This window comes from Phoca vitulina, unplaced genomic scaffold (genome assembly GCF_004348235.1).
Source record: "Phoca vitulina isolate PV1807 unplaced genomic scaffold, GSC_HSeal_1.0 scaffold8, whole genome shotgun sequence".
NCBI classification, from domain to species: Eukaryota; Metazoa; Chordata; class Mammalia; order Carnivora; family Phocidae; genus Phoca; species Phoca vitulina.
Window position 1 is genome coordinate 50,803,240 of NW_022589711.1, and position 27,511 is coordinate 50,830,750.

The 27,511-nt window shown below is 35.9% G+C and overlaps 1 protein-coding gene across 4 annotated transcripts in view; it reads right to left on the reverse strand.

Moving 5' to 3' along the window:
• The window catches only part of OPA1 (OPA1 mitochondrial dynamin like GTPase), an 88,044-nt gene that overhangs the window by 11,929 nt on the left and 48,604 nt on the right, over positions 1-27,511 (reverse strand). For all 4 annotated transcript variants that reach the window (XM_032406892.1, XM_032406894.1, XM_032406895.1 and 1 more), the window contains 7 exons: positions 26,905-27,057; positions 25,208-25,316; positions 24,601-24,680; positions 20,487-20,627; positions 18,582-18,698; positions 16,989-17,082; positions 16,190-16,300 (listed from right to left, as the gene is read on the reverse strand). In XM_032406892.1, the coding sequence (XP_032262783.1) occupies positions 16,190-16,300; positions 16,989-17,082; positions 18,582-18,698; positions 20,487-20,627; positions 24,601-24,680; positions 25,208-25,316; positions 26,905-27,057 (805 nt within the window). The remainder of the gene's footprint in view (positions 1-16,189; positions 16,301-16,988; positions 17,083-18,581; positions 18,699-20,486; positions 20,628-24,600; positions 24,681-25,207; positions 25,317-26,904; positions 27,058-27,511) is intronic.

Sequence of the window (27,511 nt, forward strand, 5' to 3'; positions counted from 1 at the left end):
GCTTTTTATCAGACAATTATACTATAAGTGCTCTTTAGAAGTTCAGTATTTAGAGGAATTATCTAGAGAACAGGGAAACAAGGAAAAAAACAAATGAAAAAGGTAACAAGAGACCAGATTTAAAGTTCTTAAAGGTATAGTCAAAACAGATTTAGCACAAGAAAAAATGTGCACCTTTTACAGTCGAGAGGAAAAACCAAAGAGATAGTCAAAGGTGTATAGCTAAATCTAATACTTATCTTCTGAATCTTGGCACTGTAGTTTTTTTTCCCTACAAACAGGCATGACTATTTTTAAACAGAGTCATTAATGAAGACGAACAGAATACTTCTGCTTGTTACAGAAAAAGGAGGCATTATTTCCTATGTTCTGGAAAGCTGTTTGAGACTGATATAGTAATTTCAAAGCTGGGTGGGGTCCCTGACTTCTAGGGGTCCGCTAAAGGTGGTAATAGAGTTGTCTGGGTTATTTCCATTGTCTCAAAAGTTCAAATGGAAATCTTTGGCCAGAATTACATCTACTCTCAGAACAATTATTATTTAGGCAGATAGAAGATATAATTGTAACTCCATGTTTCTTTCTTTTTTTTTTTAAAGATTTTATTTATTTATTTGTCAGAGAGAGAGAGAGCACAGGCAGAGGGAAAGAGAAGCAGGCTCCCCACTGAGCAGGGAGCCCGACGCGGGGCTCGATCCCAGGACCCCGAGGTTTCTTATGAAAAATATATTACTGTAGACAGATCTTCCAAAACACAGGACTTCACAGGAGTATACAATGAAAGGAGTGTTTGATGACAACAAATGTTAGAAACCCCTGGACTAACACCCCTAATAATCAATGAAATAGTAATTTTATATGGTTTTTATAAAGATGAGAACATAATGGATTAAAAGCTATATAACAGCGTGGTCAGGAGAAACAAGGCTTCTAGCCCTGGCTTTGCCTTTAACTTCATGATCACAGTCATGTCACAGCCCCAGTTTCTTTATCTATAATATGAAGGAATCTATCCAGAAGAGTTCAAAGCCTGTATTGCTTTAAAACTTAGGACTGAAATTTACTATTCTAACTGATCATATGTTTTAACTGCATCCTTTTTAAACTTAATTGTCTTGTTTGTGCCTTAATATTTTAATTTATTTGATATTAAGCTCTGAGTAAAAATTCAACTGCAAATGACAGTATTACTCTCACAGGGATACATAATTTTAGAAACATCAGTTTTATACTGTTGTTTTTTTTCCCCCAGGAATCAGTGTGGGACTGCTTGCATGAATTATCTACATACAAAAAAGTGTCATTTAATATCACTTGGCCTAGCACAGAACTTGCTACGCAATAGATGCCTATGAATATTCATTCACTGTTGAGTAATCTACTTAACCAAAACATGAATCAAACACTAAAGATGACTATTTTAAAAATTTGCTGCAATCAGACCCACAAAACAATCTGATTTAGAAAGAAAGCTGCCTTAAGAAAGTCTATGAGATAAACTGCAACTTAGGTCTGGTGAATATATAAATAAATTCAGCTTTCCTTCTCTTTCTCTTTTTCTTTCTTTTTAAAAACTCTTAACTGTAAGCATTTCTACCAGGCTCTTTTGGCCAATATAACCAAAACATCCTAAAACACTTTCATGATATATTAAAGCTAATTCTCCAAAAGACTTCAGTATGAATGAACACAGAGTAGCCTTACCCTCAGGTCTTTCACTTTTATAAGCAGATGGCAATTGTAATTTCATCTCAGCTAACTATTAATGCTTATGGATCTGCCCTTAATTAATAGAGTAGCTCCATTCCAGGTGTTTGTCATTGTCAATGAGTATAAAACCTTGAACTTTCTGCCACCTGATTATTACAAGGCTCAGCTGAAAAAAGAAATCATATGCATGGAAGACTGTATGGGGGATACTAGATATTAGATACTACGGAAGTTCATCTTTAGATAAGTCAAATAGCTATGTATCTGGACTGCAATTTATGTTATTAGCCTACATTGAGCTGAAACCAAGTTAAGAGCCCCATGAAATTCATGATTATCTGTAGTCATTTGATTTACTCTATCTTATATTATAAATCAGTGTTCTGTCTGTGAGGATGGGTGAAATTTCCCTCAGGCGTTGTATACCAGGAACACCTATGCTTCCACTAAGCAACTGCTCTGTCCGACAGTCACCAGCAATGCCACGTAATCAACTTCGCTTTCCATTTTGCATCAGCTGTCTAGGAAACTCAGAGCTAAATTTGTAGGTTACCTGCAAAACAGAAGAACCCCTGAGCAAGCATTTTGAGGGGTACCAATCTTATCCCAAGTTTCACATTATTTCACCTGCCTTACCTTTCTCTTTCCTTTCACCCAACTTTCCACTTAAGCACTTTTACATTTTGTACAGGATAGATCTTTGCAAACTGCCTCAAACCCTTTTTGAAATAGGGCAGGGAATAAATAAACAAGCTAAAATACTAGTTCATAGAAGATGTACCATGAGGTGGCTGATTCATACAACACACTATAAAACTTGAAAAGTGGTCTTTTTTTTGCTGGTAATGTTTTTAAAATCAGTATTTTAAAAACATTTTGGGGAGACAATATTTGTCCTATTAACCTTCTCTAAGTAATTTCTGCATGGGAGAAAAAAATATTTTTATTTCTGCCCAATGCTTGGAAAATCCAATGATATAAATATGGATACTTAAAGCATTTCTTTTTAGCAATCAAAGAAAAAATAATAAATTTTTATGGGACTCATGATTGTCTTTAAAATGTAAAAGTTAAACTCTAGCATAAGATTAATAATCATCTGTGAATTATTTTATTCTGTATCCAGTACATAAAACAGTCCATATTAATTACATCTATCAAATCAAATTATGGTGAAGAAAATCTTTAAAAGTTATTTTATATACTAAGTCATTAATGATACATTGCTTTATTTGCCCCCCAAAAAGTTTAAATAAATACACTATTTCAAAATGAATACATTCCTTTCGTCTCCACAGAAAAATCTAAACATCTAAATAATTTCTAAACTATGGTTTAGGTAATTAATTGAGAAGGCTAAAAAATCTTTAGCATAATGACCAGTAAAATATTTGGTCCCAATCAATTAAGAAAGTTTGAAAATAATCCATTTTTTTTTTCTATTTTCCTCTTCTTCTTTAAAGTATATTTTATTCTGAATTTTGTTAGAAGGAAAGTTGAAACATTTTAAGAAAAGGAAAACCACCCAGGCAGCCCTTAAAGAGACAGGACATCATTTATCACCTGCAAAGACAGATTTATAAGAAGAGGGCCCCTTCTGTTCCTTTAAGACTGCAAAACAGATGGGAAGTGAATGGACAGTCAATGGGACAAGAAAACACATGGGAGGTGCTGCTGTATGTATGTTCCCAGCATAAGAAAGAGGTCAAGATTGTAACTGCATGACTGGGTCCTGGAAAGGGTCTTTCTTCAAGCTGTTACAAAGACAAACGCTGTTCCTCATCCTGCTGTCAAACTGTTATAAATATTGGTTTGTCAAAAGACCTTCAGTGCTGAAGCTTTAAAAAGGAGGCGTAACAGATGAATGAGTCACAAGAAATGATTCTTAAACAGTCAGCTCTTTAATGTAATTTTTAAAAGTAAAAGAAAATATGAGAATAGAGACTGTAATTCTGATTTATGAACCTAACCAAAAGTTTATGAAAAAAATATGGAACTAAAAATTGCAGGTTTTAATAAAGTTATGAATTAAGTGAGATGAAAAACAAAAATGAAATACAATGATACTTCTTAACTAAGATGCTGCACTAGGACAAAGGATTATTATTAAACTTATCACAAGAAGAGCTAAGAGGAATTCATGTTTTATTAGGCTGATTCTGTAAGTTTTCAGTTATTTCTCACTACGACCCTGTAAACAGGTATCATTGTTGATGTTGATTCCAGAAGTCAGAATAAGACTCAAAGAAATGAAAATAACTTCAGAATTAGTTTTACATATTCATTAATTCAGAAAGTCACCTTTACATTTTGTCACAATTTCTTATTACCTACAGAAAAGGAAAATCACAAAATTGAAATAGCAATACAGAATACACAGATTTATAAACCTGTATATTTATCTTTTTTGAAGAATGAAACCAGTACATATGTCTTTAGAAGACAAATTCATTGTTCTAGATTCTTAATAATTAGTTTAGGAGAGTAGGCTCAGAAACTAGCACATTGAAAGTAATATAAAAAAGGAAGCCAAATTATATGAATTTGATCACCCACAAGCACAAACCCAAAGACTAAAGATGAGCAGATCCCAAAACAAATCTAAAAAGACACTATCTCTAACACATGTTGTTAGCCCCAGCTTTGCCATAAATATTTATGCAACTAGCTAAATTGTTTCCCTCAATGATCATTAATTTCCCCATCCAAACGACGGGGGACAATACCTTACAAGCCTCTTATGCCTTTACAAGGCAAACATGGACAAATATAACACTCTCTGTAAAGCGCAAAGCTCTATACAAATGTCAGAGACAGTTGTAGAGCTCCAAGCAGGATTTGGATCCCAAAGTACCAAATGCTGCAGTTACATGGGAATAGATACTTTCTATTCCTTAATGCTCACCTAGCTCACTGCTTTCCCTTGATTGTCAGCAATCTTGGAAAAAACAAATTTGGCAGAAGTGAGAATAAAAGATTACAAAGTTAAGAGAGTGGATGGTTAAAGTGGAGGTAGCAGGCAAACATTCAAAGGTTCTTCTGGATAAGAAAGTCAAGATCAAGGCAGAGTGCACGGAAGAATCAATCCAATGGTTTTAAGATGGGGATGACGTGAACATCTTTGGAGAAAGGACAAACATAATGCAAGCATAAGCACACACAGGAAGTGCCAGCGTCCTGGATACAGGTGGGGATTAACTTTCAAAGCAGAGTGATTTTCTGTGTATGTTTTGCTACAATATAGCCTTTGGAATACCTGACCTATTTAAAGTAACTAGTACCATATGAAGAAAAAGAGGAGAAATTTAGCTTACTCTGATAAATGAGAGACCAGAAATAGGAGCAATGGCAACGAAGTGAAGACTGGTAGTATAAGAGAAAGCCAAGCTAAGATCTCCTCATGAAAAATGTGTTCCAGAAATGCACAGAAATTATGTCCCTAAGACCACATTAAAATTTTTGCTAGAATACAATGTTACAGTTGGTTATCTCTGGATAGTGGCAATTGTTTTAAAAAATTCTGCTATCTCTAGTTTCTAATTTTCTTTTCAAAGACTATTTATTTGACAGAGAGAGAGGGCAAGCACAAGCAGGGGGAGCAGCAGGGGGAGTGGTAGAGGGAGAGGGAGAAGTAGGATCCCCACTGAGCAGGAGCCTGATGTGGGGTCGAAAGGCAGATGCTTAACAGACTGAGCCACCCAGGCGCCCATTATTTTCTAATTTTCCACAATGCATATATATGTACTAGTTCTGTGATAATAAGAGGGATTAAAACAAACACCTGAAATACTGGTAGTGTACTTGGTGGAGACAGGTAGTATGTACCTATGACTCAGAGAATGAAGTGGTGCCTCAAGGAGACTAAACAAGCGAGGTTAGAAAGACTTGAATTCCTTCACCCAGGAAACAGACCTAACTGAAGGGAATAAAAAAACCAGCAAACTCGTTTCTACAATGCACAATACTAAGAAGAGATGAAACAGCTGTTCTAAGAGAAATGAAAATGGACTATTTTCATATGTAGTAGGTAACAATGAAGCAGGGAAAATCTATTCTCTTGCATGGGTTGCATGAGCTTGAAAACTTCACCAGTTTAAGAAAGATTTCAATTCATTTACAGATGACAGATCCACAGTTGGCATTTACTGGAAATCAGAAGAATTCAAAGTGAATCCCAACCACTAACGAAGACCCCATGATGAGCAATTACCGTCTAGTCCCATGAAATGTCTCTTGTCATCACAATCACCAAGAAATTATTTGGGAAAATATTCGGTCACTTTTAAGACTGATTATATCATGAATTACCTTTGTCATTTCTATGAATACAATAATTAAGAATATGAAATTTCTAAGGTAATTCTGCATTATGCTTATTTGGGAAAAGAGAGTTTAGAAATATATAAAATAGTAAACAGTTAAAATTTCTTTTGCCTTTAACTCCCCTCTCCAACTACCCTGAGAACCCTACTTCATAGAGGTTACCAGTTCAGTGTGTACCAATTCATCCTCCATGACCGTTCCTTTTAAAAATATTTATTCATATCCTGCTTAATTTTATTTAACATAGTGTTCCACAGGCCGGTAGACTGTTTTATGATTAGATTTGGTTTTCAATGACTAGATTTCGTTTTTTTCCATCTTAGCAAGGGAGAGAATACATAAAACAATTAAAAAACAAAACAAAATTTAATCCGAACTTTAAAGATGTTACTTCATTCTAGTACCTTCTTAGTAGCTCGGGCAAAAAATTTGAATTTCTAGCTGAAAACATGCACACTGGCCCTTTTATACATAACAATATACACATAAACACGTATCACAACATGTAAATAAAACCTACTTCAAAATGATAAACAAAGACCTTTCTTTATTCTTTTTTTTTTTTTTAAAGATTTTTTATTTATTTATTTGAGAGAGAGAGAATGAGAGAGAGCAAGCACATGAGAGGGGGGAGGGTCAGAGGGAGAAGCAGACTCCCCGCTGAGCAGGGAGCCCGATGCGGGACTCGATCCAGGGACTCCAGGATCATGACCTGAGCCGAAGGCAGTCGCTTAACCAACTGAGCCACCCAGGCGCCCCGACCTTTCTTTATTCTTACTTTAAATAAGTTAAAATGTGAGTTTAAGGCAAAAAGAATATACTTGCTAATAAGACACTGAATACCAGTAGCCTGTATAAGATTACAAAGAAGTAAATACCATTTTAATCTTTACCAATTTACCAATATCCTCAATGTTGCCTTTAAAAGATAGACTTAGGCCATGAAAAATGTGCTTGATTCTAAATGCCCCATTTTGAGTCTGGATTTTCTCATCAATAACCTGGAAAGCACACCTCAGGCTCGTCACATGGAATTCTGTGTGTAAATAACTACTTCTCTAACACAGAGGACTCTCCCTGAGGATTACTTTATTCTCTGTGCGGCCTTTCTCTCTTTTTTTCTCTCTCACTGCAACACAAAGCAGAGTCTACTTCACCTATGCAGACTCAAGGTAAAAATAACCCTTCACTATCTTCCTTAGTTTGTCAATTTCACCTGACTATAAAAAATACTATTTCACAAAGGCAAAATGTAAAATTCAACTGCTTTTACCCTGAACAGATGCCTTAAAGACCTCAAACACTGGTAACACAAAACAGAAAGAAGTTTATCTTATTCTGTATCAACAAGAGAAACATTCCAATCTTTCCATTTTTTAAAATATACTAATTTCTACTAATAACCATTCCAAAAAGTACACAAAGATATTAAAAGTACACAAAAATATTAAAGAGAATGAAAATAATTCCAATCAACTTAAAAGTGCCTAACAAACATAAAAAGTTATTAAACTGCTTTGGTAAATTGGATGGATTGGCAATTAGGAAATCACTGGGGACCTACTAGAAGAAAGTGGTTTCATTAGGAATGAAAGCCATATCACAAGATGTCAGCAAGGGAGTGGGTTGGTGGAGACAGGGGCCAACGTAGCAGATGCAAGCTGTTCTACAAAAGAAATGATATGGTAGCTTTCTGGCATGACAGAGTGTTAGAAAGGTTCCTTACGATAAGAGTTAGCATCCTTCTTCCTCTTTTTTAAGCCAGGAGGTGGAGGACGCTAATAAAGAGTCTGTATTAAAAGGTCATGATTAAATAGTCATTGAACACATACAGTATATACCATACAAGATATGGTGAATTTATGAAAGAACCAAATCACTTTAGCAGAAAAGATGAATCAAAATAGACATGAAATTTTTTTTAAAGATTTGAGAGAGAGAGAGTGCGTGCACAAGCGGGGGAGGGGCACAGGGAGAAGCAGACTCCCCGCAGAGCAGGGAGCCAGATGCGGGACTCAATCCCAGGACCCTGGGATCATGACCTGAGCTGAAGGCAGGCACTTAACTGACAGAGCCACGCAGGCAGCCCCCCAATTTTTCTTTCTTAAACTGGTTATTTTAGTTGATCTACAGTTGCCTACAGTGGGAAGTCTGCCTTCTGCTCAATTAAACCACACTGGCAGTACCTCAGTAAGGTATTCAATCACTGGAGGAAGGTAAATAAGTAGGGAGAAGGAAAAGTCCTGGTTGAGCAAGTGATAATAGTCTGGATGGAAGTAGGCACAGTGAGAGACATAAAAAACAGACAAAGGGAAAAGACTGCTTAGAAATGTGCTAGAAGCAAGGAGAGATGAGAAAACAGTACCGAGGTCTTACAAGTATTGGCCAAAAAGAAATGCAGTAACAGTAGTCAGATATAAGTGAAATTACAGGGGTTACAGTCCTTATACTTTGTGTTTTCTCTCCAGGGCACCTTACTCTATCCTCCGTGATTGTGCCTTTAAAAAAAAAAAAAAAAAAAATCCTCTCTGGGCCAAACTTTGTATCTAGAATTCTACAATTCAATGCCACTCATTCCTTTTTCAAATCTCTTAAAAATTCATTTTCTTTGGTTACATCAACAGACACAAAGTGAATATGCTACTACAGATAGAGTTCAAATAACTTACCAAATTTTCAACAGTCACACGGTTTCTAAGACTCTACTAAAAGAAGATGTATGTCAATTTTATCCCAATTAATAAAACGACAATTTTTAATTGCTGTGAATAGGAAGAATTCTCTAGAGTATGGACTTGGGGGCAGGAGAGTGGGTAGCGGTGGTGCCCAGCAAATATCCCCTATGGAGACTTGTTAAAATTTGCATGCCAGAGCCCTACCCCTAGATAAATAGTTTTATTTTTTTTATTTTTTTTTAAAGATTTTTATTTATTTATTTATTTGAGAGAGAGAAACAGCATGAGAGGGGAGAGGGTCAGAGGGAGAAGCAGGCTTCCTGCTGAGCCGGGAGCCCGATGTGGGACTCGATCCCAGGACTCTGGGACCATGACCTGAGCCGAAGGCAGTCGCTCAACCAACTGAGCCACCCAGGCGCCCAGAAAAATAGTTTTAAATATGAGTTCCCTTTTCTATAATTTTAAGTTCCAGATTCTGAGTATAATAATCATTTTTTACGATAATTTTCAGCCTCACACTACTTCATGGCCACTATTTTCATCCATAATGGCCCTTCAAAGATATGGCAGGTATGGAAGAAGTTTAGGAATGTGGAGTAACCAACTGAAATTAAATTTGAGAGTATCCCGTTAGTCTTCCTTTCTAAATAAGGAACAACAAAATCATTCTGGCTGAGGGTTCCATCTAGATATGTTCTAACTACTTTTTACTCAAATTTTAACATGGCATGAAGATACATTTTTAACTATCCTATAAATTAGAATTATGCTTTATTTATTTAAAGTCACTGGTCTTTTTTTTTAAGATTTATTTATTTTAGAGAGAGTGCGAGTGTGCACACACATGGGGGGGGAGGGGCAGAGGAAAAGGAAGAGAGAATCTCCTAGAGCAGACTCCCCGCTGAGTGCAGAGCCCAATGTAAGGGCTTGATCCCAGGACCCTGAGATCATGACCTGAGCTGAAATTAAGTCAGCTGCTTAACTGACTGAGACACTCAGGCACCCTTAGAATTGTTTTAGATCTAATAAAAAATCTTAAAAAAATTTTTAATTGAAGTATAGTTGACACACAATGTTACATTAGTTTCAGGTGTATAACACAGTGATTCGACAAGTCTGTTCTTCTATGCTCACCACAAGTGTAGCTACCATCTGTCACCATACAACGCTATTATAATACCATTGACTCTATTCCCTATGCTGTACCAATAAAGGATCTTTTTAAATTTGAGCAGCTATGGTGCATTTCTCTTCCAATTTTAGCTTTTAAAATGGCAGTACTGGTTCATTCTAACGTCATGCCCTTTATATCACCATAATTTCAAAAATACACTAATATACACATGCCCTTTATATCACCATAATTTCAAAAATACACTAGGAACAAAGTTTCCATTCTAAGAATGATTTCTGTTAGTGAATATCTGGTAGCTCAGAGAAAAATAAAATTTCCATCTAAGCTTTTAAAGTCAAAACTGAATCTCACACACACTAAGATACAAAGCTGGTAACTGCTCCTTTCTAATTATCAAGAGAAAGCACAGGATGGATTATAAGAGGAGACTGGGAAAGTGAAGAGACCCAAAGACAAGCCCACCAGCACTGTATACCCTCAAGAGAAACAAACTTTAAGTTTTAAGAAACAACTGCTGGCTGTCTGGGAGATGCCCAGGCATCAACCAATAAAGCACAGTCAACAGAGGCGAGAGGCCGAGCACGCTGCTGTGACTCCTACTCTCCAATCCCCGGGCTCCAGTGAAAGGCCAGCTGTTGCCACCTGGTGCAGGGAGTCAGCAGAGCAAATTAACTGCAGGAGAAAAAGGCCGCGGATACTGGAAAACTCCAACTGGCTAGGCTCTATAGGCTATACTATTTTAAATATTGGGGACATCAAACTGTATCATTAAAATAAAATAAGCCTATGCAATGACAGCCCAAGTAAAGGAGTTTATCACTGTTTCACATTTCACTAGTAAACAAGAACGGAAATATGAAGTTAACTAATTTTTACCGAAGCACATCTTCAATTCATATAAAGTACAAGAGGCAGGAAGCAATACACTGAAGCCTATTATCACAGATTTCAATACTCCCAGTGCAAAACTCCCCACCGCCCCTCAACTTAGAGTAATAGTCTTTATGCTCAAGTAAAGATTCTCTATCTGTTCCAACTGGATCTTAAGACTTTAAGCATAAACACATCACACTGAAAAGCTGTGTCTCAATTTTGGGCAACTTACATACTACTTAATTAACTATGGTGGAATTTGATAGAGTATAATTTGAGACAAGTTTAAGTCATAAATTAACTTCTTCAATCAGGTCAGTGGCTTGCTTTACACTTTAGTGTTCCCTTATCCAGATATTCTATCAAAGTTTTCATATCATTTGGGAGTTTAAATATTAAATCACTAATGTGTATGTTTTTCTGACCCACTCTGTAAAGGACACTGTTAACTATAACCTTCCAAATGTAAAGGACCATATTTTGTGTAATTATATTTTTCAAAGGCTTGAGTTTTGTTCTCAAATTAGTTTGGCAGAGTAGTTAAAAGACCTGAACGCAAATCCTGGCTTTACCACTTACTACCTATGTGTTTCTAGGCTTCCATTTCTTTATCTATAAAATAAGAAAAATGACTACCTATGAGAATGCATATAAGGCACACACACTAACATCAGGCACAGGGAACGTATCCAAATATTAATTCATATTCGTAAACAGTTTCAAGTTCTAATACAAAAATGAAAAGAAATATAAAATAAGGGAAGACTGTAGATCTTAGAGATCTAAATGATTTGTAATGCCCCTTTAATTCCTGGATATCAATGTGATTCTCTGATTATGTACACAGACAATGAAAAGTAATTTGGGCTTTAGTGAACAAAAATTGAGAAAGAAATCTAAGCTCTATATCCCAAGCAATTGATAATAAAGGTCCAAAACTCACAATAACCTAGTTAACAACTGACACAACATTCATATAACAAATAATAAAAGAATTCCATGCTGTTTTGCTGGACTTCAGTTTAGCAACATTACAGCAATTGTTACCAGCGCCCAAATACTCCATTTCCAGGGTGGGACAGAGAATAAATTCCAAAATGTCTGTGAGATGTTAGCATTGTCATTTGTTTCATATGATGACAATCATAAAACAGATTTTATAAATCATAAAACAGTGCATTATGGAAAAACTTTGAATTGAGCTATATACCATACCAATCTTCCCCTCTTCAAAGAAAGCATTTAAAAATATAGTCTGTTTCAATAAATATACTAAAAACATTATTACAAATTATACTGGGAATCCAAATAGATTTTATCTAAGTGGACATTGTATTTATCTATAAAAAAATCCTTTAAAATAAAATTTGCTATAAAGTCAAAAGAATTTCATCAAGGTCATGGCATATTTCAACACTAAATAGTTCTAAGTGTAATTAGATGCTGCAAATAAGGAATTTAGGTGGAAAGATGAGCTATGCAGGACGTGGGGCACCTGGCTGGCTCAGCCGGTAGAGCATGCGACTCTTGATCTCAGGGTCATGAGTTTGAGCCCCACATTGGACGTGGAGCCTACTTAAAAAAAAAAAAAAAAACAAACAAACATCTAGGAGGTAACTCAGCCTCAACATATTCAGAAATCATATTTTTTAAAATTCTCATTTTCTCTAAATTATTTTCATATGACTATGATCCATTTACATAAACAAATCCAGTTATAAAAACAAAATTAAACCATTTTTTACCTTTTTTAATGTAAAAATAATTTCAGATATGGAGAAAAGTTGTAAGAACACTACAAAGAATATATTTTTCCTGAATAATTTACTGTAATTACATCTCATAAACCCCAAATATTGTATTGTGTACTAGCTACAAATACAGATATCTTCCTAAATAATCCCACTTTCACAATCAAAATTTAAAAATTAACACTGATGTATCACTACCATGTAACACCCCATTCAACTTTTACCAATTGTCCCATTAATGTCCTGTACAGCAACAAAATTAGGTTCAGGGTCACACACTGCATTTTGTTTTCATGTTCTTTAGTCTCCTTCGACCTGAAATACTTCCTCACTATTTTCTTGTTTCTCATGATCTTGATACATTTGAAGATTACAGGCCAGTTATTCTGTAGACTGTGCCTCAATCTGGGTTTGTCTGATTTATCTTCATGATTGGATTTAAGGTACACATCCTTTGGTAAAAATATCCAAGAAGTGATGCTGGGCATTTTTTCACTGCCATTCTACAAGGTGGCACACAGTTCTAATTTCACCATTACTGATAATATTAACTTTGACAGCTTGATTAAGGTGGTTATTGCCAGGCTTCTTCATTGTAAAGTTACTCTTTTTTCTTTTTTAATTATTTTGTGTGGAGATACTTTGTGTGATTATACAAATATCCCATTCCTCATCACTGATTTTGTTCATTTATATAACTATTTTATTCAGTGGGTTACAACTTGTACTTGTCATTATTTATTTTGATACCTCAATTGTCCTAGTTTGGCCAGCTGGAGCCTTTTAAAGCTGGCTTTTGCACCTTGCTGACATGTCCCCTTCATCCTTCAAATACTTCCTTATTTTGTCATCTTAGGATGCTCCAGGTTCATCTTTCTTGCTCCAGCTATGGAATCCACCACCTCTCCAAAGAGTCCTGTTTCCTATGTATGACTTCTCTTCTTGAGACTAGAAGGGGGTAGGCTCTTGTTTCATTTCTTTGACCTTCCTAACTCAGGACAATCAGTTGATGAATCTCCAAAGTAAAGTGGTGAAAGGATTTAAAATCGAGCAAGTTTAATAAGATTGGCAAAAAATATGATGCACCAAACTTTCCCAAACTCCACAATACTCTACCCCTGTACTATTTTGAAATTGTAGTAAAAGCTCTTTTGACTGTTTCCCTTTCTCTAAATTCCATCTACACACGATATTCTAGTTGAATATGCTATATACTAAAAACTTTGATCCAAGTAATACAGTAGTTACTGTTAAAACTTTGAAAGTTTTCTGGCTAAAAGAATCCATGACCATATTCCCAAGTGTTACACTAAAGATAAACAGTATAGAAAAGGTACTCCCAAGAGTCTTTTCCAACTAATAGACAACGTCATGGCTCATCTCCTCCTTTAGTGTGAATGATGAAGCTGAGTCACTGGTGAAACACTTGCTTCCAAGGACGTTATTTGGTACATTAAAATGACCATAATTTTATATGTACAAAAACAGTAAATCATTTCAAGGGAGTCATAGAGTACTTTCTCAGGAAAACGAGCAGGATAACGTAAGACTTGGCTTGACAGTGCACAAATCTGTGTTAGCAATTCACTTTCTTGAAATAATCAAATTGGGACTGGAAAGTAATGGGGGTTATATAAGGCTCTCTTACAAAACATGAGAAAAGACATTATTTTTCATTACTTAAAATTATATATGCTGGTAAAATTCAGTGAAGTATTTTGCTGTCTGATAACCATGTCCTGAGGGATACAAAAGAAATAGATTTGTACACCTTGCGACACTGACACACCTCTTCCTGTAACAGCACTAATATAGCATAAAATTGTGAAGCAGGGACTTGCAAGTGGTTTTTGAAGTAATTCTCCCAAAGCCCCTCCTAGCAATATAATAACTACTGGAGTCATTTTTACAAACAAGAGGCTAAGACTCTGAGAGATACCCTGCCTAAGATAACACAGCTAGTGAACGGCAGTTCATATTCAAACACAGATCTTCTGCGAGTTAGCACAAACTTAATTATTCTGATAAAGTGACATGAAAGAAATTAAAAGAAAAGCAAAAGAAAATGGAAATAAAAGCTAAAATGAGATACGTTTTTAAAAAAAGACTATTTAAGGGAAGAGAGGACAGAAAGAGAACAAATGACAAGAGGCGGCGGCGACGGCGGTGATGGAGCGCGCTGCTGAGGCGCGGGGTGTTAAGCAGGACAACCGCTGCTTTCTCTTGGACATTTTAGGGAGCGTATTGTAGTGACCTAAGTTCAGATTAGAAATGGTTTTCAAATGTGATGAACTTTCTTACATATCAGAAAAATCCTAAGACACTAAATTTAAGTATATACTGAAAGGAAAAATACTTTGTTTCATGAAATTAAATGAGGGGAAACTTGTACCAAGGTAAGCTCAAACAGAAGGACCAACCTCAGTATTTTTATTTTTATTTAATATTACTCTTTCATGGATTTCCTTGGGTTCTCAAGGATCTAAGTAAATCTTAATATGCAATCCAAATACCTTAAAGCTAGGAACCAACTAGCATTCAGGAAAGAACCAAACATCCCCCCCAAACAAAGTGAAAAGGTGATCAGGAAGGCCAAGCTAGATTGGAGGTGGGGGAGGGGTGGCAGAAGGGAAAGCCTTGTGGGTCTAGTGTAGTTGTTAAAGCCCGACCTGGCTGAAGAGGGTGTTCACATGGGGGTGCTGGGGGCTTGACCCAGTAGTGAGGAGAGTAGCCCTGTAGGAGGGCAGTCCAGTCTGGTGCACAGTATGGGAGCATATGTAGGGTGAAGGGGTTGTCCTCTACAAAAGCATGGCCTGGCTTCAGGTGAGGAGGATGTCCTGCTGCAGGGGAAGAGGTGGGAAGGATAAAGGGGGATACGTCTGGTACACAATGCCAGAGCATGAGCTCAGTGAAAAGGGTGTCAATACAGGGCGAGTCACTGTGGTGGTGGCCTGGAGTTGGGTGGTTAGAGTCTGAACTGGGTGAAAAGGATGCTGTGCAATGAAGGGAACAGTGACAAGTTTAGTTACATACAGGAAGACTGATCAAAGGAAGTAAATATTAAGGAGACTTGGAGACAGATTTCTCATGGTTAGAAAAAGGAGAAAACTAGGATGAACTCTGTACTACTGAATTAAAATGGGAAGTATCAGTGTCAACTTATGATTTTCAATACAGACATATACCTATGGTTAGGAATATAGATGTAAATGTGTGTAAATGTGTCTACACACACACACACACACACGCATGCAAAATCTGTTCCCCAGCTCTTTCCATTGAGACGGTCTGGGAACAGTGATATTCCAGTAACAATCAGCATATCTAGTTCCCCACTCTTGATTTCTAAATACCATTCTCCAAAAAAAGGAAGCTGGATTAGGGAAAGTACAAGATGAGCACGGAACATCTTGTTACATGGAAGGACAACACTAGGATGACACATGACACTTGAATGGGGTCTGAAAATTAGATGCAGTAATGTATCAGTGTCAACATCCTGATTTTGATGGTTGCATTATGGTTGCTAGGAGAAAATCCTTGTTTCTAAGAAACACACATTAAAGTACTTGAAAATGATGGGGCTACGGGTCAGCAACTTTCTCTCAAATAGTTCATGGAAAAAAGTTCTTGTATATACTTTTCTCCAGTTTGTGATTAAACGGATGAATGGATACGGGGAAGGAGAAAAGGCAGTCAGGTGAAGGGCAGGAAGAACTACTTACTGAGGTCTTCAGCCAGCTGAACTCGTTTGCCAGTGAGCAGTTTTACCTTCTTCTCGCTGTCTTCAGCAAAATCTTCCAATACCTCTTTCACATTTTTCTCTAATCGCCTGACTGTTCAAAGTAAACAAAAAACTTGAGGAGCATCATTTTTATGAATGCACAGGGAGGATAAATTAGCAATATTTGGAGAGTAAGTCCCAATTGTTCTCATCATGTTAGATCTATTCAGTTCCGACTTCTCACAGATATAGGGAGAATCTGTACCTGTTATACAGTACTTTTATCCAACATGAATCTAATACATATTTCAGAGAAAGTCATATTCTCAAGTCCTAACACTTTAAAGAAGTGAGGATTTCCCCCAAAAAACTTAAGTGTTGCTTAGGAGTCCTTTTCTAACAGTTTTTGTGTAATGAAGGGAGACTCCTGCTATGTTTTATCTCCCATCTTTTCCAATTATGATTTATTTTCGTTAATATTTTAAGGGCAGATTATAGTTCTTAATTTTTCTAACAAATCTATTTTTTTAAAATTTATTTTTAATTTATTTGATAGAAAGTGCGCGTGTGGGGTGGGCAGGGGTAGAGGGAGAGGGAGAGAGAGAGAATCTCAAGCAGACTCAATTTCATGACCCTGAGATCATGACTTGAGCAGAAATCAAGAGTCAGAGGCTTAACCAACTGAGCCACCCAGGTGCCCCTAACGAATCTATTTTTAAAGAAGTATTTTGATATCCTTCCATTAAAAATGAGTTATTACTATTTTTTTGATGTTAGAAAGTGGTCCCTCTGTGGCTTACCTTCAGTGTTTGTAAGTTGCTGCCTTAAAGTATTTGCAGTGATAGCAAGCATGCGCTGTATTCGCCAAAACAGGACGACATCATTGCATTCCAACTGAAATTTAGGTAATTAAAATTACCAGATGCAAATTTAAAAATGAAAACCATGATCATAAACACATATGACTACTGAAGTTAGTACCTATACCCTAAACTTTAATAAAAACCCTCATATTTACCTAATAGATATATTCCTATTGTAGATATAAGCCACTGAATCTTTTCTGCACAGGTCCATGAACATCTGCATGATTTTGCGTCAATCTGCCCCCCCCAACCACAGAGGTTTGATTCCAATGACAAAGCAAATAAACTTGGGAAGTAGAGAATTGCACGACATTATATACAAGTAGAAATTCATAGCACATACCCTTAATTTTTATTTAATTTCAGCTAACAACCATGTTAGCTTAAATATACCCTTAGGTTAACCTCTTTTCTTTGTGCACTCAAGCCAGTTTTGAAATGCAATTGTATATAAAAGTAAATTAATAATATGTTATGTTTTAAAAGAAGCTTATTCTATAGAAAGGCCTCCTCAACAATTACGCAAAAAACTTGCCACTTTTTACATAGATATATTTAAATACAAATTTATTTTAAGCTGTAGAAAACTCAAAAGCTTATTTTAGGGGTCTCAAATAAGATCACTGACTAACAGAGAGCTCTTTCAGAAGGATACTTTAAAAAGCATTTCTGCTTGTAAGAAAATGCTCAAAATACATGAGTCTGCTGCCACCTAGGGGTTACTCTGTGAAACGTGGCATTAACGTACAACCTTATATACTTCTTTTAAATAATTGTTTAGAGATTTTAATGATATAAAGAAAGAATTACAATACAGGAAAAAGCACAATAAAAACTGTTTTTGCAGTATGATTTCCACTATCCAAATGGATTGTTACATCATACACATGCACACACAACTTAGAAAGAATTGAACAGATATATATATAAATGTTAACTAAAATTACTTCTAGGTCAGGGGATTATAAGTGATTTATTCCTCAATAGGGAATATTTAAATTAAGAGACTATTTCCTTTTGCAATTTTTTTTTACATTTGTTCATTGCATTTCCACAACAAGAATGTATTATTTTCTAACATAAAAAAGTTAATTCTTTTTTTTTAAGATTTTGTTTATTGATTTATTATCAGAGAGAGAGCAAGCACAAGCAAGTGGCAGAAGGAGAGGTAGAAGCAGACTCCCCGCTGAGCAGAGAGCCCAACATGGGACTCGATCACAGAACCCTGAGATAATGATCTGAGCTGAAGGCAGACGCTTAAATGACTGAGCCACCCAGGGGCCCCAAAAAGTTAATTCTTAAAAAAAAATTTAAAAAGTGGTTTAGCGCCTATTATTCGCATACAAAATCTTATAGTGTGTAAAATATAAACTGGAATACCTTAGAAAAGACAGCAGTTAGGTTATTCTTCATCAATCACACATTCTTTCCCCAGTAGAACAAAGGATTTAAAACTAATGCTAAAGTTATAGTTTAAGCATGTAAACGATCACTAAAAGCATTTCCCCTTGTTTTTGGACACCTTACCTCAGAATCTACAAAATGCCTTTGGTAGTAGTAAAAGCCTCTTCGACAAAGGTTACAATGGTTTAGAGCTGTTTTTAAGAAGTGTCTTCTATAAACTTGGTGCCAAGTATCCTTAATCTAAAATGAAAAAAGAAAACAAAAAACTGAGTTACTGTACACTCTGCAGGTTGACCAAACACATTCTGAAAAGTCATCCAAGAGTTTACTTATAAAAAAAAATAATTAAAACTAATAGTAATGTTATTATTCTACCAACCTTTTTTATCCATTAAAAAAATTTTTTTTAAGACAAAGATTAGATTTACCACTCCTCTGACTCCTTACCAGTTTACGTACTTCTAAATATGCAATGTTTTTAACAAGCATTGTTATTATATTCATATAATCATCCTGTAGGGTATATAGGGTTGAGATTATTATCTTCCCTAGTAAGAGGTAAGGAGCCCCAAGGAAAAAGGGGTAGTGAGCCAAATCTAAGGACAGAGTTTTAGGACTAGGAAGCTGGTCTCAGACCATGTCTATCAATGCAACAATATTTCCTTTTTGATTACTACATTTCATTGTTACCACAACAAAATGAACCCTCCGATGTCATTACTATGTAGAGTGTTCAAGGTTCTTTCACACCATTATCTTTTCTGAGCATGACAATAATAATGTTAAGTAGGTATAACAAGTATCACCAACACTATATGACAGATGAGGAAAGTGGAAGTTCAAAGAGATTATATTAGTTACTAAAGGTACTATTACTAATGAATGGGATGAAACTGTGCTAGTATTCACATCTCTGACATCTAGCCCATCTGCTATTCTTGTCATAATACTTCGCTATTTCATAGCTTCATAAAGTACCCTGAACAAAATGTCTCTTGGAAAAAACTAGAGATTTTCTTGCTCAGAAAAAGTAATTAAGATATATAGCCAATCCACATCCTAATATGTGGGCAAAGTCCAAATGTGGATAAATTAAATTTATATTCAACTAACAGTTTCATGTAATTATCATTAGTTTTAATTTCATTTTCAATTTATAAATAATGCTAGATATAACAGCTTGAACTGCTCTGAGTTTTACCTGCTTTCTTTTCTTGTTCTGACCTCTGGTAGAATTTATATTAAGTATACTCATTTCTCAAATGTAGAAACATAAATAGTAGATAATCTCTAAAAGAATTTATGTGTGGCTCTGAAATTTCTTACAGGATTATTTTTCCCCTTAGAATTATTTTTCTAATTGGGTTTCACTTAACTTAAGCTAATATTAAAATGAAATTTCGATCCCTTACACCTTAACTGGGGGCACACTGGCCCAGAAAGTTATTTTTTAAAAATTTTCCCAAATAAGCATCATGAAGGTAAAGTAAAACACAGTCTAAACTGTAATTATTTTTATTCTTGTATTTATTACGAATGAGGAAAATGAGATAGAACCCTAAGGCACTATCCAATTTAATAAAAACTTAACATTCATATTTTTTCTAAACCCACTCATACCTGATTAAGGTACATTTGACTGAGAAAACACACATACAAAAGAACCGTATCGAAGCAGAACTTATATTTTGCAATCTGAAGCAGTGCAGCAGGGTGCAGAGATGTGGCTGGGCTTCACCCCCCTCCTGCCAGAGCTCCCTGCTGAACTTGCCCAGGTATATCACCTTTTCAAGTCTCAATATCCTTGCTTACAAATTAAAGCATTACACTTAAGAAAGCAATACTGAGAATAAATCTCTACTCTGTACACAGTCAAAATGACTGTTTTTACTGTCAGCAAAAGTCCACACGACCAAAGTCAAATTAAAGCACTTAAATACCCAAATAACACATGAGAAGTAGTCACATGTCACCGCAAGAAACAGAGATTCAGGAAGCATGTGCATGCTTATCAGCAGTACGTATTACCAAGCTTGGGTCCACTTCTACTCCTCGGGATTCAAGGTTCTTTCGGACCGTAGTTATCTCGTCGCTCGCGAGATAGGCTGGGTGATCCTCGGTGCACTTCAACATCTTCTCCAATTCGTTCTTGGTTTCATTGTGGACAAACTTTAAATTGTTTCAAAGAGGACTTGTTTTATGGTTCATGACTTGGCACACTTACAAAAAATTTTACTAAATATACTGCTATTGAACAATAGGGGACACGAGCTCCACACAAGCAACAAAAAGAACATAATACCCTGGCTTATAAATACAGCACAACCGGCTTACAAAGGCAGGGTAAGCTGGACTCAGCGAGGCAAAAAAAAAAAAAAAAAAAAAGGCCTTATTTGTTACATATTTTACTTTTGCTGAAATGTTTCATTGTCGAAGTTACAGTACCAGGTACCTTACTATATAGCTTCTTGACCTTAGGGTGGGATATCGCTCTAGGAAAAAGGACCCTGAATACATGGGAAGAGATAATGTTCTATAAATGCCTCGTATCTAAGAACTAGATGACTCTAAGGACTTGCACCTGCTGACATGTTTCTTTTCTGATAAATTAAATATGAAATTCATAGTTGGGATTTTTTTTTTTTTTAAGATTTTATTTATTTATTTGAGAGAGAGAATGAGAGAGAGAGAGAGAGCACATGAAAGGGGGGAGGGTCAGAGGGAGAAGCAGACTCCCTGCTGAGCAGGGAGCCCGATGCTGGACTCGATCCTGGGACTCCAGGATTATGACCTGAGCCGAAGGCAGTCGCTTAACCAACTGAGCCACCCAGGCGACCCATAGTTGGGATTTTTTTAAAAAAAGTATGTTCATTAAAAATTGTGCTTTAGATTGCTTCTGCAAGGTACCTATCATCCTCCCCTTTTAAGATTTTATTTTTATTTTATTTATTTTATTTTATTTTATTTTTTTAAAGATTTTATTTATTTATTTGAGAGAGAGAGAATGAGAGAGAGAGAGCATGAGAGTGGGGAGGGTCAGAGGGAGAAGCAGACTCCCTGCCGAGCAGGGAGCCCGATGCGGGACTCGATCCAGGGACTCCAGGATCATGACCTGAGCCGAAGGCAGTCGCTTAACCAACTGAGCCACCCAGGCGCCCTATTTTATTTATTTTAAAGATTTTTATTTATTTGCGAGAGAGCAAGCAAGCATGAGAGAGAAAAGCAGGAGAGAGAGAGAGCACAAGCAGGGGAGGGGCAGAGAGAGAGGGAGAAGCAGACTCCCTGATGAGCAGGGAGCCCCATGTGGGGCTCCATCCCAGGACCTTGGGATCATGACCTGAGCCGAAGGCAGACACTTAACCAACTGAGTCACCCAGGTACCCCTAAGATTTTTATTTTCAAGTAATCTCTATACCCAACTGGGGCTCGAGCTTAAAACCCTGAGATCAAGGGTAGCACCCTCTACTGACTGAGCCTGCTGGGTGCGCCAAGGTACCTATCATTCTTAAATATACTTCCAAACTCTTCTCTATAATTGTTCACAGTCTTATGACCAAAGGAGGAAAACATATACACACTAGTGATAAATTTGAAAATAAGACTCCTATACAGTGTCAAATTACGTTTATCTTTTCTTTTTTCAATCCTTTCAAAATTGCATGGTAAAAGAAACTAGCTTCAAATTCACTGATTACTCTAAACAAGCTACTACCACAACACTTTGCCCCAAACTATAGCAAGCTACAGTATCTGAGTACTTATAGAAGAATAAAATGTAAATGTAAATAACTGGCTTATAAGTGAAACTACTAGTTAATATTCTCTGAAAACATGACACTTTAGAAGAGCTATTACTTAATGAAGAGAAATTTTACAGTTTCCTTAAACATCTGCTCTTGGTCTGAAGTAAGAAGGAAATCTCTAAGTTAGAGGATATTCCCCAACTCTTGTCCTGTTTTCACTTCTGTCTGTCCACCCGTCCCCTGACCACATTGGGTCTTCAGGAGAACACTACTCTCCCATCCATCCTGAACAAGATCTCCACAGTTCAGTTCAGACAAGGTGAGAATGTTTCAAAGGGATGGATTTTTACCTAGAAAACTAAGGAAAATATAACAATATAAAAGCACAAAATAGTTCTCAGAGCATAGACTTCTTATCTTTAACACAGGACAATCTTAAATTTCTTTTCCTACTAAATCAGTCATTCAAAAAGACAGAAAGAATTATTACACAGTCATCTAAACTTGCAGTGTGAGATATGGGGATAATCTCAACCTCTTCCAGAATCTGTTTCTCACAGTAACCTCTAGGAATGAGGTCTAGAATAGTGGTTTTCAACAGGGAGCAGGAGGGATAAAAAGGTTAGAGAATGAGAACTTGATTCAGTGAGTCTGACAGGAGGGGCTTTCTTTTGAAACAGAAAATGAAACACAACACATTCAAACACTTCCCCAGGCGGTCCTGATGTCCCTCCCCCTATATTCCCAATTATGGCCTCTGTTCTAGAGTCAGTCTGGGTCTTACACATGCTGCCCTGAAATCCTGAGAAGGCTCTTCTCTGAAGGGTTTCCACAGTCCTCTCCTAGGCCACAGATCCTTGCATTTATCTTAAAACTAATTCCTCTACTTCTCTTGCAGGAATCCCGTATGGGTTCAAATTCCTGAGAAAATAACTTACAACTAAGAATTATTTCTCTCTGAGAGTGTTTGACCAAAGCATATTTGCCACTAGTTGCTGAGGCAAGTTGCCATCTTTGATTATTCTGGAAACTTTAGGTCTAATTTCCCTTAAGCCATGATGGTCTGAAACCATTTTTCTTCCAAGTTTATCTGCCTCATGCCAGTTCTTTTCAATCAATTTTTCTTCTAGTCAAAATCGGAAACCTCTGATGGATCTCCTAGAAATTCTTTTCTGACAGACTTCGTCCTCTCATCCCATGTGTCGTGAGAGATAACTGATGCTCCCTGAAAACACACATGATCCAACCACTAACTCTGTCCACTTCCTCAGCTTCTCTCCAGTCTCTTAATGACTCATTTTTCCACAAGAATCCTATCAAAAAAAAGAGAAGAGGAAGACTGTCCCTTCACTTTTTTTAAGACAAACTGGAATTCACATCTGATAGACAGCTTATGAAACAGAAAATGCATGAAACTAAAAAAAGATATCTCTACCTATATCTCTACATGTATATATAGGGTGTTGATTATATAACTTAATTCTGTATTTAAGATGAAAAGAAAAAAGAAAACAGGAATGACATGACCTTTGATAGTTTTCCATTTTTTAAATTTTTTCTCTTGATATTTCTGTATCTTGGTCTCCTTTCTCTAACTACACAGATTCAAAGACAAAAGCAAAGAAGGGAGATTGGATTCCACCTCTTTTTCTTATTCATTACTTCCTTCACTTATGTATTTTGGTTCTATATCCTGTTTTCTCGCTTCTGTTTAAGGAATGAACATAAGAATGAGATGTGGTGTAAAAAGAGAAGCCGTAACAATAAGGAATAAAAAGACGATAGGGGATGGGGACTTGAATGATCTGTACATCTTTCCTGTATTCATTTGTCAAGTTATTTATACTTGCCTTTACCATTTTGTTCTACTGAAGTGCTCATTAAATATTTATTGAATGAATAAATTCTATAGTTCTACTTCCTATGTGAATTTTTATACCTATTTTGGGAACACAACAGCAAAGTAACAGAAAAATCCAGAGGTAACAACAGATGAGGTAAAAAAAAGTCACTATAAGCTTTTATTCTAATCACTTTCACTCTACATCCTTTAAATTCTTGTCATTTTTTATTTCTGTTCATAACTTTAATTTTCACTTTACCTCAAATAGGGAATTGAAATGAACAAAGTAATCTACCACAAAAGGGGCATGGCTCATTTCCTCTTCCTTTTAATAACACAGCTACTTCACTTAAAAAACAAAAACAAAAACAAAACAAAAAACCAACTTTCTTTTGTAGTTTTCTATTTATTCTAAAGATTCATTATATTTTAGAAAGGCTGATAAAAAACATTTGAAATTATTAAGCTTGGACTGGAGGCATGCAAAACTTGTATTTAATGCTTGAATTAAAATAAACAAAATTATATCATAACACAGAGATTTGTTTGTCTTTACCTGTTCTTGGGTCCGGTTCTTCCAGTATAACCACCTCTTTTTCCAATCTGGACCTATCATGTTTTCAATTGTGTTTTCAGCTAGAAAAATTAAAAAAAATTTTAATTCATCAAGAAATTTTATCACTTACCAAGTTCATAAATTGTAACTAATAGTAAATAGTTTTGTTTTCTTAACTATTTCAAACTGCTATATCAATATAAAGTCAGTTGAAATAAATAAAAAGACTACATGATGGTTATGGTACACATATAAGAAATTTATTTTAATTATGTATGTTTACAATCTATGAAAGGTACAACTGCTTATAAAGTTCCTGTAAGTATAGAGGCAAACACTAAAATAGTCTTCAATTATAGTTTTTTAGAATGTAAGTACATATAAACATGTGTCCAGTTTACTTAATATTTTCAGTAGCTACTAAGCAGTTGACTGAAAAATCTCACAAAAAATATTTAACTATAGTATTAATGACAAAGACTATAAAATGTTTGTTTCATTTATTTTTTAAAAGCTTTTTTTTTTTTTTTAACAAATGTTCATCAAGTTGGATAACTCCTTTACCACTGGGAATACTCAAAACTCAATAACCTGTGTCCCTACTTACTATCCTTGAGACGAGCTTGAAGAGCTTCTTCCATAAAATAAATAGCTGCATCCCACTGCTGTTTATCAGATATGGAACGGTCTTCTAAAGCATTGTGCTGAATAACCCTCTGAAATAAGAAGGAAAGAAAAACAGCTAATTTGATTTATGCCTTATCATCTTAGTAATTTTATTCAAATAGACAGCTTATCAAATACACAAAATAATAGATGCACCTAAACATAAAAGTATGTCGCTCCCATGCAAATGCAGGAGGTCCTATTATCTGCCTATTGTCAGCTTTCTCCCAAAAGAATGAACAGTGAAGATTTTTTCCTATACCAAATTAAATGAACTATGTCTAAGATAGAGAGAGGCATATTATACATGTAACTACATAAAATCTGCACCTAGAACCCTAGTACTCAGGAGTTAATGATTCAGATCTTCGCTACCTCTCCTTTTTTGCCATATGATCTGTGTGTCTGCATTCTTAGAAAAGAGGAGAACAACAACCACTGTCTCACTGTTAACATCAATGAAAAGTATAAAGGAGAGAAGCTTAAAAGGTCTGGACAGCTATAAGCAAATGTGAGTTATTTATTATAAGAAAACTGATTTCTAAATTTTGTAATTTTTAAATGAATGAACGAAAAAAGACACTTCTCGAAGGAAGCTAGTCTTAATAAGGTATTTAACAAGAATGAATATAGTTTTCAGGGCGCCTGGGTGACTCAGTTGGTTAAGCGGCTGCCTTCGGCTCAGGTCATGATCCCAGGGTCCTGGGATCGAGCCCCGCATCAGGCTCCTTGCTCAGTAGAGAGCCTGCTTCTCTCTCTTTCTGCCTGCCTGCTCCCCCTGCTTGTGCTCTCTCTCTCTCTGTGCCAAATAAATAAAATCTTTAAAAAAAAAAAAAAAGGATGAATATAGTTTTCAAACATGAAGACAAAACACTTGTTTAAAAATTAATAATTACAACCAGCCCCCAGTGAGATACGCATTTTCCTAGAAAACTCTTCTATCTTATCTTTCAAGGGTGCCTCCTTGGAACTGTCTGAGCAGAGCAGGTGCTTAACAAGGTTTATGGTGATGCAAACGTTCTACATAACAAAAGATCTGTTGGAGGTGGAGCATTTGGTGAAGGTCAAGAGCCAGGCTTTGTAATTAGAGCAGGGCTTGAGTCTGAGCTTTGCCAAGGACAATAATAGGACTGCTTAAGAACTAAATAAAATAGTACTTACAAAATATATTGTAGAGTTTCTGGCACCTTTTAAGCATTCAACATGTGGTATTTAGCATTATTTCAGGAATCTAATATTTTATGACTCAAATCCACTGAAAAGCAATGCATCTAATTCCTTTCATTACCACCAAGGGTAAAATGAGAAGCAGCTATCTGAGCCATCTGTGGTTCAGGCCCATGTAATGGCTAGTGGACAACAATTTGTGGAAGTTTATAGAAGCCTGTTTACTGCGAAGTTTCAGAGAAAAGTTTTTCTAGAAAACTTTTTTTTCTCTGAAATGACAGCCCTGGAAGAAATAGTAGAGAACCTTTAAAGGGCTGATTACAGATAGTTAAACTATTTCTTTCCTTCATTATTTTAAATTCAGAACCTAATTGAAATGGTCATATAAAAACAACTTCCTATAAAAAGGGTATCAATTTGAGAAATTGTATAAAACTGTGAGGCTGACACTGTAATATACAAATGATGTACCAAGCTGTCCTCCGCAAAATCATTCCACTTGTGGCGTTTAATACTTTCTTCCTTAACAGCCTCTTTAAGTTTATCAAATATGTCATCATGCTCTTTCCCTTTTGGTTCTGTCATGAAGCGGGAAAATTCTTCTTGTAGGGTCTCCCAAGCAACCTAGATTTAAAAGAAAAAAAGCTGTATTCATACTACTTATTTTAATACGTAACATGACAAACACGTGAAGTTAAGCCAAATAGATGTAGTAAGTTAGCTTATCACAAAATACATATTGAAACCACAATTTTTTTTTTTTTTTTAAAGAAGGCAGCAAATACAAACTCTGGCCTAGAGATCTCACACTGGTAGCTGGTGGGATAGATCTGGCATCCTGACGTTTTGCTAGACATACACAGTGTTTTAAATTTTAAAAAATTAGTAGCCAACACTAAAAACAGACTTCATATAAAACCTGTGTTTCCAGCCTCTCTTGAACTATCTGGCAGCACTGTACCCGCATTCCTATATAATACCAACTGGAACTGAACAGGGGCCGCCCCCTTGAGATAGGTTTGCACTCCAATCAGCCACCACATTTAGTGCACTTATTTATTTCATTCTGTACAACATG